General features: G+C 34.6%; 1 protein-coding gene across 9 annotated transcripts in view; it reads left to right on the forward strand.

Annotated features, from left to right (window-relative positions):
- TRAPPC8 (trafficking protein particle complex subunit 8) overlaps window positions 1-13354 on the forward strand; it is a 59920-nt gene that overhangs the window by 16755 nt on the left and 29811 nt on the right. For all 9 annotated transcript variants that reach the window (XM_058175345.1, XM_058175343.1, XM_058175346.1 and 6 more), the window contains 7 exons: window positions 156-330; window positions 1358-1511; window positions 4094-4184; window positions 4797-5050; window positions 5947-6062; window positions 10152-10302; window positions 11793-11893. In XM_058175345.1, coding sequence (XP_058031328.1) covers window positions 156-330; window positions 1358-1511; window positions 4094-4184; window positions 4797-5050; window positions 5947-6062; window positions 10152-10302; window positions 11793-11893 — 1042 coding nt within the window. The remainder of the gene's footprint in view (window positions 1-155; window positions 331-1357; window positions 1512-4093; window positions 4185-4796; window positions 5051-5946; window positions 6063-10151; window positions 10303-11792; window positions 11894-13354) is intronic.

The following is a 13354-nucleotide window of genomic DNA, read 5'->3' on the forward strand; positions in this document are numbered from 1 at the left end:
TTACCATTGCCTTTTCTTATGCATTATGAATTGATGCCTTTGCCATTGTCACTAAAGTGATTAACTTATTACCAGCATCTTCCACACTTCTTTAGTGTTTGTATTAGTTATTAGCTAACTTTTACAGTTGTGATTCCACCTTAACATTAAGTAAGGTATGCTCGTGGTATCATCTAGTGAATCTGAACCTGTGGAGCAGTTTCTAAAACTATCACAAGAGCAACATCGGATTCAACATAGTAATGAATATTCCTATCCAAAGTGGTTTATTCCAAACACACTGAAATATTACGTGTTGTTGCATGATGTGAGTATAGGAGAGGAACAAAGGTGAGTAGGCATCACTAATACTTTTATTAGGCTTCTGAAATACTAATTTCAAACTTGTCCATCCATTTATTTGATTTAAAATAAATGAAAAGGTAGCCTAACTTGTTCGAAGTCATTATGGTAAATCAGTAATGTGATTTAAATGATTCCCACGGGTGGGAAATCATTTGCTGCTTGTCCAAAGCCATTCTCCATCGCCTTATATAAAACAGTTTGGAAGAAAAAATAATTGATTGTTCATTATTTTTAACTTTTACTGTATATATTATTTTTAACTTCTACTGTACATAATGGAATTTTCTAAAAATCAAATAACATGGAGAATCTTTAGCCTAGGAAACTTCTACGAATCATGTTTTAATTTTTTTAACATTCCTTTTATAATTCTACATTGGGTATTAAAAATGAATAAAAGGAAAGGATTTTTCCCCATTCCCTTACCTCCTGCCTGGGATGTCCTTCCCTCCATCCCAGACAATACATTTAAAACATACTTGCTTGCATTCTGGCTAATTAGAGGAATAACAAACTAGGACTCCAGCTTGATTGTCTTATTTTCTCTTGACTTCATTTATACTGCACTTATTCTAGTTTTCCTGATGAAGGAATGTTAATTATTGACTGCACCCATTCGTGGATTTCTCATAAAGTAATTTATTGTAGAATAAATATTCTTTTGATAACATAATTGTAATTCATTGATGCCTAAGAAAAATTGAAGCTAAAATTGTTCAAGTAGTAATTATAATGTGGTATATTCCATCTGCTAGCAGAAGGAAGAATAATTATCCAAGAATGAAATATTTTCTCTACTTAGTCACCCCTATGTCATATTTTTCCTTTTGTATTTTGAAATGCAAATTTCAATTTTTCCTGTTAATTCAACCAGAAACCATTCTTGTGCTACTCATAATTGTATTTCTTATATTTAATAAATGTATTCTCATTAAAGTTTCTCATATTCTCTCTTATACTAGTCTTTCAAAATGTCATAGTTTTCTCTTGGCCATATTTAACATCTTTGCAGAGCTGATTCAATATATGAAGAAATGAAGCAGAGATATGGAACTCAGGGTTGCTACTTGCTTAAGATAAATTCTCGTGTGTCTAATCGAGGAACAGATGAACAGATCCCTGATCCCTGGAGCCAGTACCTTCAGAAAAACATTATACAAACTCAGGTATCCACCCATCCACCCATCCACCCATCATTTGTTTATTAGATTCAAATAACTCCTCATCAGTGTTATATTTCTGACATAACTTATTGACTGTCAACTCTTTTTAAAAATTAACTGAAGCATTTAATGAATGAGAAAAGTAATATTTTAGATGAGAATTAGTCTTTTTTTTTTAATTTACATTTATATCCCGCCCTTCTCCGAAGACTCAGGGCGGCTTACAGTGTATAAGGCAATAGTCTCATTCTATTTGTATATTTACAAAGTCAACTTATTGCCCCCCCCAACAATCTGGGTCCTCATTTTACCTACCTTATAAAGGATGGAAGGATGAGTCAACCTTGGGTCTGGTGGGATTCGAGCCTGCAGTAATTGCAGGCTGCTGTGTTTTAATAACAGGCTATCTTACAGCCTGAGCCACCACGTATCTTAAGAAATGTGCTTAATATTTTTTAACGCCTTTAAGCATCTATTGATACGGGACAGTCTGGAACTTTGTTCCAGAGTTCTTAGAAATACCGTATTTTTCGGAGTATAAGATGCACCTTAATTTTTGGGGAGGAAAATAAGAAAAAAGCTGATTGGCAGGTGGATTGGCCTCCTGGAATACCCCCAATCAGCTTTCCCAGAGGTGAATTTTAGCAACAGGTTCCTTGGTTGTGAGCTCTGTGCCTTGCTTTTTTTTGCTTTTTTTTTCTGCCTCCGAAAGCCTCGAAACAGAGCTTCAGAAAAAAAGCCTCTGAAGCTCTGTTTGGGGGCTTCTTTTCTGAAGCTCTGTTTGGGGCTTTTTTTTGAAGCTCCATTTGGGGCTTTTTTTTTCTGAAGCTCCATTTCTGATGCTTTTTTCAGCCTCTGAAACCTCCGTTTGAGAAGCTGGGCGGGACTACATTCGGACTACAAGACACACCTAGATTTTCACCCTCTTTTTTGGGGGATAAAGATGCGTCTTATACTCTGAAAAATACGATAACTAATAACCTCGGATATACTATCTGTTTACTTGAAGAACAAACACAGTAGACTTAGAATCATACAAACACATCAGATATGAATAGTAATTTAAATACATTAGCATCTGTATATCTATGTGTAGGTAAATTAATCTTGATGTTAATGTTCATTTTACAACATTTGCCTTTTTCCATAAACTCAATAAATGTTTAATTATGTATGTTGATTTTCAAGGTAAATTTGATATATTTATCTAAAAAATGGAGACCTGTGGATTTTTGGATTTACCCTTTTCAGTTCTGCAATAATAGAAACTCCAGTTATTACAAATTTCCGTAGAAGAGCTTATAGAATCATATTAAACTTCTTCCAATTAATTGAATATCCTGACAAATTACCAAACTATTGCACAATTTCAATACATAGTATAAAAATCTGTAATTTGTAAATGAGACATATTATTGGCATATAATTTTTATGTAACCCAACCACTGTTATATCTGAAATGGGTCCTCTGTCAATAAAATAGATCAGCGGTTCCAATTGCAAATTAAAAATAAGAGAGATTAAGGACATAATTGATAACTTCAATGAGATACTTTCATAGATCAAAATTTTATTAGTAATAACTATAGGAAGCTTGAAGTCTTTCCTGTTGTCCACAGTTTTGCTTTTGAGTAATAGAGGGAATTGGCAAAACAAGAGAACCATCGTTGAGTAATAAATGACCCTACAGTTCAACCCTTCCTTTATTGGGTAATAAAGGCAGATGATAGAGAGACAGATTCCCTGACTGTCCTCTTAGGCTACCAGACTGAAACTTGGTTGCCAGAAAGAGGAAGATATCTGAAATTGTCTTGTTAGCTCCAGCCAAAGAGGCCTTTCAACAGTGAAAGCTAAGGGAAGGGATGAAAAAATACTTCGAGTTAATTTAATGAAAATTTTTAGTATGAAATAGGTCACTCTTTCAAAAATAGATCTTAGAACTAACTATCTAGTATAATGCTTTATATTTTCTATTCTTCATATATTAAAATATGTATAAAGTACATGCAGTCCTCAACTTACAACAGTTCATGTAGTGATTGTTCAAAGTTACAACAGCACAATAAAAAGCATCTTATGAGTATTTTTTACATTTTCGACTGTTGCAGCTTCCCCATGGTCACGTGATCAAAATTGAGATGCATGGCAACTAATTCATGTTTATGATGGTTGCCGTGTCCCAAGGTCACATGATTACCTTTTGCAGCCTTCTGACAAGCAAATTCAATGGGGAAGCCAGATTCACTTAACAACTGTATCACAACAACTACAGTGATTTAATTAACAACTGTGGCAAGAAAATTTGTAAAATGGAGCAGAATTAAGTGTGTCACTTAGGAACATAAATTTTGAGCTCCATTGGGGTCATAGGTTGAGAATTACCTGTATTGCCCCTCTCCCAAGAGTTTGTACAAATGTTGCTTAAATATTTATCTGTAATTTAGTGAGAATATTGTAGGTCTGTCTTTCAAAGTTGTTTTTAAGGCCAAATTGTTTAAAAATTAATGAACATTTTTCATTAGAACATTTTGATGCATAATATTTTTGTAAAATTGAAAGTGTTTTTGTATATTTTATTCTGACAGGAACTTTATGAAGATGGCACATGTGCAGTTATTTCAAATAAGAATTCTGATCACTTCATACCACTGGATGGGTTAGAAAATGATTCCAAAGGTACATTTTTTTGAAATAAATAGATCAACTATTATTCTAAGTATTTTATATAGCATTTTGATTACATTAGAATTTGTCATACCTTTATCAGATTATAAAGGATCATTTGTCACCAAGAACGTATTTATTGCAGTTGAGTTCCTTTCCTTTTCACTATACAAGCAACCTTTGATTTACAACCATTTGTTTAATGACAGTTCAAAGTTAAGATGGTCTTAGAAAAAGTGACTTATGACCTATCCTTGAAGTTATGGTTGTCGTCTCTGTCGTATTATCCCCACAGTCATATGATTGTAGTTCCCGTCCCATCCTCCCCCAACAGCAATAACCTACCTGCTTCCTGGCTTGTTTGTAAGGTTCCTGTGACTTGCAATTCTTGTGGGAAGTTAGCAAGAAATTGCCTCACCTAACAGTTGTTGAATTTGGTTAAACAACAGCAGCTGGAATTGCAGTGATTGCCATTACTAAGTGATGTGGTTGTCTTTATAACCTATGGATGATTCAGTGATGGAAAGTCTGATTCCAATTGCCATAGTAAGTTAAGGTTTACTGTAGGCAGTTTTGAAATCATAATTTAATGAATAGTTGTTACATATACTTTCTTTTTCTTAGATGGTTTATCAAATAACTTTAAGACTCACCCACTTCAGTTGGATCATGCTAGCGACAGTAGTTGCTTCGATGGCACAGATTACATAAAACCAAATCTATCTATGCACGAATCAAAGAAATCAAATATTTGGACACCTCATGGCACTTGTTTGACACTCACAGATCATGATCGAATTCGGCAATTCATACAAGAATTCACTTTTAGAGGACTTTTACCACATATAGAGAAAACTATTAGGCAACTGAATGATCAGGTAAGTAATTTTATTTTTACAAAAATGTTTTTGGGGAGGTTTTTGGCTTAACTGAAATTCAAACTAGATTCACAGCCTGTTACGTAAAATCTTGAATATATTCAGAACAAATCCTGTATGTTATTTATTTCAGTGAAAATCCTCAATATAGCTTATGTCGAAAGTACATGTGCATAATATAATTGATATTTAACATTGAAATTTAATACAAATATCATTGCCATTCATTTATAAAGATGATGTAATGCTCTAGAAAGCCAACACAATGTATTTTAAATGAACTGAAGTAACAAATGAAACCTAGAGCCAATAAAGGCAAGATTCCTTTTATGCAAGCCTTTTAGATTGATAAAATACGTAATGACAAATAATGAATAATTATTCCTGCCTTTGAAGTAATATCTGCAGCTGAAGAGAATTATATAACAATGCTCAATAGATGAGTGAACCTATAAATTCATACATTTCCTAAAATGAAGCATATATTATGTTTTCTGAAGATAAGAGATACCGGTAGTGGTATTTTATAAAAGCCGAAAAGAAAATTATCTGACTTTTTTAGTCTCTCTCTGTCTCTCTCTCTCTCTCACCCCCCCACGTGCACATGTGTGTAAAAAACAAAAGTTTAAAAAGCAGACAATATATGTATATGTTTTAAATGTATTTTTAATTTTTCTAATTTTTGTGAATTTTTGTCATAATGTTTTGTTTAAAAAACTATTGTCATTTCACCTTCTTTATGCTGGTCTATAACTGTAATAAATATTTGATTGGAATCTAGTATTCTACATGAAATTCATAGTTTTTTTAGATAACTGCAAATCTCTGAAAAGTAAGTGTTTTTTGTGAATAATAAACTATTGCATTTCAGTGAGAAAATATTTCTATCTTTTTAGTTAATATCCAGGAAAGGTTTGAGTAGATCTTTATTTTCTGCAACCAAAAAATGGTTTACTGGAGGTAAAGTTCCAGAGAAAGGCGTGAATGAACTGAAAAGCACAACTGGTTTGTTGTAAGTACACCTGTTTATAAAAATGCAGAATAATTGAATTTTATTACGTTTTGTCTTTTCTGATTTCCATGTCCACTGGAGTTGGGTGGCTAATAAATTTAAATTTAAAATAAAATAAAATAAATAAAAGGCATTTTCTTGTTATTTTAATAATATCAACACAATTAATAACTACTTTTGAATGATTACATCTCCATTTAGGTAGATCTTTTGCTTACAGATGCAACCCTGTGATCTTCTTTATGAGCTCATTATGATTACATTAGTAAACTTTCTCTTAACCATAGTTTTCCTTGTACCCAAATTGGAGGCTATTGACAATTTCATAACAAGCCAGAATATTTTTCCACATTTTAATTGTGGTTTAAAATCCTGATTTGTTCTACCCTAAGTAATTTGTCATTTGTACAGTGATGCTTCTATTTCAATAGTTTTGGTCTCAGTACTCCAAGCATGGAATTTATATATTACAGCAACTACATGCTGGGTTAACATTCACCAAGCAGTCTGCTGTGATTCTAGGGTCCCTTTTTTGGGCAGACACTGCCAGCTTAGATTCCATTAATGTATTAATGGTTTATCTACCAGTGTACAAATCACCCATTTATTCCTACTTTCTATTTTCTGTTTTTAACCAGTTGTCAGTCCATGAGAGCACCTATCCTATTACCCCATGACAGCTGAGTTTGCTCAAGCTTTTGGTGAGGGATTTTGTCAAAGGCTTTTATGAAAGTCCAGGTATATATGGTCTATTATGTCATCCTTGTCTACATGCTTGTTGACACTCTCAAAATGTCTAGAAGGTTAGTGAGACCTGACTTAATCTTTATGAAATCCAGATAGCCAAGACAAGGGAAGCTTGTACTTATGTTTGCTTTTTTTTTATTCTTTCCTGGGACAGATGTGAAGCTAAGTGACCTATAATTTCCTTGTCTATAATTCTATTTTGAAAAATGGCTCATATTGGCATTTTCCATTTCTTAGGAACAAATGGTATTAGTAAAGCGTAATTGCATAGTTTTGTGAAAAGATCACAAATTCACATTTAAATTCTTTAAAAACTCTTAGGTGGATACCATTTCCAGAATAATGAGGGATAGATTCCTTTTTCGCCCATCTCTTTACTTTTGCTTGGCTCATCTTGTTTGATCTTGTTCCTGAAAAATAAATTAAGTTCCTACATCTTTATCAGTGAGGATAAACGCAAATAATTAATTCACTTTGCTATTTCTTTCTCCCATTCTAACAAGTCTTTAATACCCCCCATCATTATCTGAATTAGTTTCCCGACTCAGACAGGAAACATGTGAAGAATTTGTTACTTCAAATCAAACATATGTGAAGAATTTGTTCTCTTTGCTTCAGTGTTTACAATGTGCAGGGTTTTTTGTCACTTTTTTTTGACCACCTCTATTTCTCTGGCCACATTTTAGGTTCCTCATTGTGCTGTACTCCCCAGCTAGCCAAGATTTCCTTTTTTAAAAACAAAACAAAACAAAACAAAACAAAACGAAGCCTCGTCTTTAATAGCAATTGTGAAGCTGCTTATTAAATACTTAAGTTTTTTGTTTTGTTTTTTTGCCTAGATGGTACGGCTCCTGATTTTAGGTGATATACTATAGTATTTATGAATAACCTTCAAGCATTATGAAGAAAATGGCCCTTATTATTATCCCTTCATTTTTCTTTTCAATGATGCCACTGTTGTTTTTGGAAGTCTTTTCTTCTGAGATTATGTTAGTGGCAAGCATCCATTCACATTCCAATTGATGATTATAAAATTATGATCAGTTCTCTAAAACTTTTAGATCTTGGACAAAATTCTGAGCACAATAAAGATTAAGTCCAGTGCTCTGTTGTTGTTGTTGTTGTTGTTATTGCTGTTCCAGTACATAAGCAGTTTGGGTTTTGCCGTATCCAGAACATGCATTTTCTCAGACTTTATGAAGGTGATTGAAATCACTAAATGACTAATTTCCATCTGTACATCAGCTTTAGATTCTTGGCCAAGGAGATGATAGTATTTTCCCAGTACTAACACTTTTGTAGATTGATATGGATACCCTCAATGAGTTGGAAGAATCTATGCCCTCTTTGACATATAGCATAACTCTGCTTCTATTATACCCTTTTCTGTCTTTCTAAAAGCTTTTATCAAGAGAGATGTCATGAGAAATTTTCATTCCCCCAGGATTGTGTAAAATTGTAATATTTGTTTTTCTTTCAACATGAATCATTCTAACTTTCCCAATTTGACTTGGAGGCTCCTGGCATTTGAATAAAAGCTTCTAGGTTGGATATTCTACGTGGCAAGCTCTTTTAACTTTGTGGATTTCATACTCATTTCACTCTGGGGTGATCCCCCCCCCCAAGTTAGTTTATTAGATTTAAGGACTGACTCCAGAATAACTTTGGCTAACTTAATGTTTTAAAAGAATAACTTTTTTTAAAAAAATCTGGAAACCATATATATCCAACAAAATTAAGACAGATGGGATGCTGTTCTTCATGTTAGAAAAAAATAAGTCAACTTTATTATCAAAATTGATTAACACATTTCCAGTTTTATTCCTTGTAATTATGCAAATTATTTCATTTTCTCTTTCTTTTCTCTACTTTGTTCCATGGGATCAGTTTAAGACTTGCTCTAGCAACTTTCTAATACTGCCCAACCACATTCTAGTACCCTTCTTATTTAACCCAGTTTACCCTTTTGTACAAATGTGGCTTCTCCTGAGAAGTATCACAATATCTGACAAGTCTAAATTCCTCCCCTACATTCAGCACCATTGTCTTATTCACAGATTAAGATTGCTCAGTTCTGCTTGTCTGCTTTTCATTGTGTGAATATAGATAGCATTTCGGGAAAGCCACCTCAAATTATCCAGCTATTTTCCCTGATACCATTAATGCCAATATGTACCACAACAACTGGCTTCTATCCTGCACTATTTAGTACACTGGTTAAAAATCTTGTTGTCCACAGGAATCTTAATTGAATAACTGTGGTTAATTGAAAGTTTTCTCATTTATTTAGGGAGCACTGAAAGAGGAGGTAGGAAGCGGTTGCATGTGTGGTCAAAAGATATGGGCATATTGAACAAATATATATATATTGTATGCTAATAAGCTTGCTACTAATTATCTTAAAAGATAGTTGAACATATGACCTTCATATTCTTTGCTTCTGCTTTGGATATACTTCAAATGTATATGCTACAACTGTAAATTGCATTTTGATTACTACTATACAGGTAGTCCTCGACCACAATTGAACCTCAAATTTTTGTTGTTACACAAGGCAGTTGTTAAGTGAATCATGTGGTTGTTAGGCAAATCTGGCTTCCACCATGAACTTTGCTTGTCAGAAGCCAGCTGGGTAGGTCACAGTGGTGATCACATAAATCCTGGGAGAGCACTGCCATCACATACATGACAGTTGTCAAGTGGACAAATTTTGATCATGTGACCATGCTGATGCTGCAATGGTCGTAAGTGTGAAAAATTGTCATAAGTGACTTTTTTCAGTAATGTTGTAATTCGGAATGGTCATTAAATGAATGATTTTAAGTCAAGGACTACCTGTTTACTTTTAACCCTAGAAAAGAAAAACACTGTTCTACATAGTTTTGATGAAATTAGAATTGGTAATCCTTTTTTTAATAAAATATTTAATATGAATTAATTTCTTCTTGGTGAGTTGGGTCCAAAATTTATGTTACACAAATGGAAGACAGTCACATGCATGGAATGACAAGTTCCATTAATATAATTGTTCTCTTGCAGATGAAAAACTTTGTATTCAGGCACACCTGTTTTCTAATAGATTTGAAACTAAATAGTGGAGAAATCAAACAGTTAGTGTTAACTGGGATATGTAACTTCAGGGGACCAATATATCTTTCATTTTAAAATGTTATAGATGGGCTAGAAATGGCTATTATTGTTATTCCTTTCCTTTGAACGTATAGATATATTAAATTGGTAATTTGGACTAGTTGTGATTTGGTTTGAAGCTTGTATCTTTATGAATATGGTATGATTTTTTAAAAATATAAATTGTGCATTTTTATTTGTTTCTATGTTCAGGTACTCTCCAGAAGCACCAGAGCTTCAAATCAGGAAAATGGCAGATTTATGTTTTTTGGTGCAGCACTATGAACTGGCATATAGTTGCTATCATACAGCAAAGAAAGACTTTTTGAACGATCAAGCAATGCTGTATGCAGCAGGAGCACTGGTTGGTGCATTAGCATATTTGCAAAAAAATATGTTTGTGTTTTCTGCATGTTGCTTTGCACAAAAAAAATCTTAAGTGAATATTGCCTATGTGTCACCTTATATGTTCAGATGTTTCTTTTATGTAGCTTACAACAATGTAAGCTCTTCTGCATTCTTAGGCTTGAGCTAATTGAAATCTTCAGAAGCTGTTACCAATGCATATAATTTAAATAAGGAAGGAGATAATTTTTAGAAAACACATTTGTAGCTATTAGACTTGGTAAGGCAGTTTGAAACATTGTGTCCATTCTACAGAATCAATACTAGAATCATGTTAACTGCCTATTAAAGCAATAGGCTGACAAATAGAAAGGTTAATGCCCATTCAGAATTGCCTCCATTTATTCAATTAGCACTTACTAGTTCCCTTAAGGACTTTGGCCATTAGTTGTAGGGCATTGTTGTGTGATTTGACACTGGAAAATTAAATGTGGGATTATAAAGGGAAAGAGGAATGTGTTTTTGAGATATTGCTGCTACAGTAGCCTCAGCAAGTTGTGACAGTTATTGGAAACTTAGTATAGCAATAGCAATGGCACTTAAGACTTACATACTGCTTCACACAGCCTTCTCTAAGCTGTTTACAGAGTAAGCATATTGCCCCCAACAATCTAGTTCCTCATTTTATTGACCTCGGAAAGATGGAAGGCTAAGTCAACCAATAATAAATAAAACTACATGAATTTACAGAATCTATAACTTTATTAGATTTCAAATTAACTTTTAAAATGTAAAAATATTTTGAAAAGGATTAAAGGTTAAACTTTTCATCTACATAGTGTAACAAAATGTGTGTTTGTGTGTGTATGTGTGTGTGAGAGAGAAGTAATGTTCTGAAAAGAACAAAAGCATAGAATGTTGTTTTATATATTAAAATATTTCAAACAAAAACAAACAGTGCATCCCCTGTTATTGATATGACTGACATTGGCATTAGCCCAAATATATTGGTCTGTAATATCACCCGTTGCATATCATCTGTCATTTTTTATACATATAATCTTTGACATTAGATATGTATTGTTTATATTTTTTGCGTAATGCCAAAGGTTATGTATATACATATTTCATAATATACATAAATCTAGGTCGCATGCAGAAAACAATCAGAAGATAGGAGCAGGATACTTCTGTTGCTCTTTTTTCTTCTTCTTGGATTGTAACTTTAATAAGATTTTTGCCAGTGTGTTAACTGTTTTTAGTCAGAGCTCTCAAAATGACTTTAAAAATAAAATGGATGTCCAAAGATTCTGTGGGTATTGTTTTGATTTTGTCATTCACACCATTGTGAATTATGCTGAATCTGTACAATATGCTTGGAAACCCACATTTATTGTACTATAAAATGTAGTTGACTCATGGTTGCATATGTGAATACTTGTGCCCAAATATTTTTTTCAGATTACAGTATTGTAGCAAAATTATTTAATGTCCACTTTTGCTTTATAGGAAATGGCAGCCGTGTCGGCTTTTCTTCAGCCAGGAGCACCAAGACCATATCCTGCTCATTACATGGAGACTGCAATTCAGACCTATAGAGACATCTGCAAGTATGTGGTTATTTTTGGTTCTTCTCAGTTGAAGATAAACCAATCTTATTAAACATTTTATTCCATAATGATGCATGCATAATTAGTGAAATATCAAACATAAAAACAATGGTAGTTGTAGTTTAACTATAAAATTATTTTCTTTAAATGGAATCAAAGTTACTATTGCCTTCCTGAAGGCAAAGGTAAATTCTTATTTTAACTATCGTGTTTCCCCAAAAATAAGACATTTGACCCCCCCGAAATATGGACTTAGCCTTATTATTGGGGGTCTTTTGCATAAACCTTGGCCCCGGAGTGCCGACTGGCTGCTTTGCCAGTGCCACTGAGGCTGGTGCCTCCAGCAATCGTGGCAGCTTTTTCGTTACTTCCTGTGCAAACAGCACGAGGTGAGGTGAGGTGGGGGGTGAAGGGGGACATGCCTCACACACCCCTGCCATCCACGTGGAACAGCCTCACGGAGGCTGCTCCCATGAACCCTAGCTCACGTGCCCCTTAGTGGCAAGCTGGACACACCACTGCCACTCGGGAGAAGAAGAGAGAGGAGGCACTGCGAGAGAGCCCTTTTCTGATGTTCTTTTCCTCCCGGGTGGTGGCAGCGCATTCAGCTTCCCAAATCTGGCTTGCCAAGAAGCGAGATGCATTGAGCGAGATGGGACTCCCCTTGCAAGCTTCTCACCCAGCATGGCAGGAGCTGGAAGTCAGGTAAGACACAGCGGATAAGACAGGCAAAGAGACAGACAGGGAGAGAAGCAACAGGAATAAATATCCTGCCGTCCACTTTTATTTGATAATGGTGCACTGACCATTCAGCCAGATCTCAACTCCACATCTGGAGATTTGGGAGGCGACTATGTTTTCCCCCTCGCTTTTCTCTCCCCCCCCCCAACTTCATTCTTTAACTGGGAGGGAGGGCGTGGGATGAGGTGTTTCTTGCTTTGGCTGCATAAGTGCCCTTAAAACTCTGCCCACCCCTCTCAGCCCCGAACCCGGCAGCACAGTGAAGCCTCCCCCCTATCTCTTGGGCTCAGTTTGCACAGCCTGGACATTGAAGGCTGGGGAGAGGCTTCACTCTGCTGTCAGGTTCGTCACCCTCCCCCCCACCCTCTGGCCTTGCCTCCTCACATTGTGTTGTTTGTGTCGCGTGTTTGTTTAAATATTGGGGGGTATTTTGGGGGGGTATTTTAGCACATGCCCTCAAAAGCTCAATTGGGCTTATTATCGGGACAGTTATAGTTTTGGGGAAACACGGTATATACTGTTCTACAGCAGTTCATAAGTGTTATTATTTTACTAGGTTAAATCCTTAGTATTACATATGGCAAGACTATTATTATAGTGTTTAGAATTGTTCACTATTTCATAATCAAAATTGGAAAAAATAAAAACCTTTTATTAGTTATGTTTAATTAAACTATTCAGTGCATACTTTCTATGAGAGTGCAATACATGGGATATTAA

The sequence above is a fragment of the Ahaetulla prasina genome, chromosome 3 (assembly GCF_028640845.1).
Source record: "Ahaetulla prasina isolate Xishuangbanna chromosome 3, ASM2864084v1, whole genome shotgun sequence".
NCBI classification, from domain to species: Eukaryota; Metazoa; Chordata; class Lepidosauria; order Squamata; family Colubridae; genus Ahaetulla; species Ahaetulla prasina.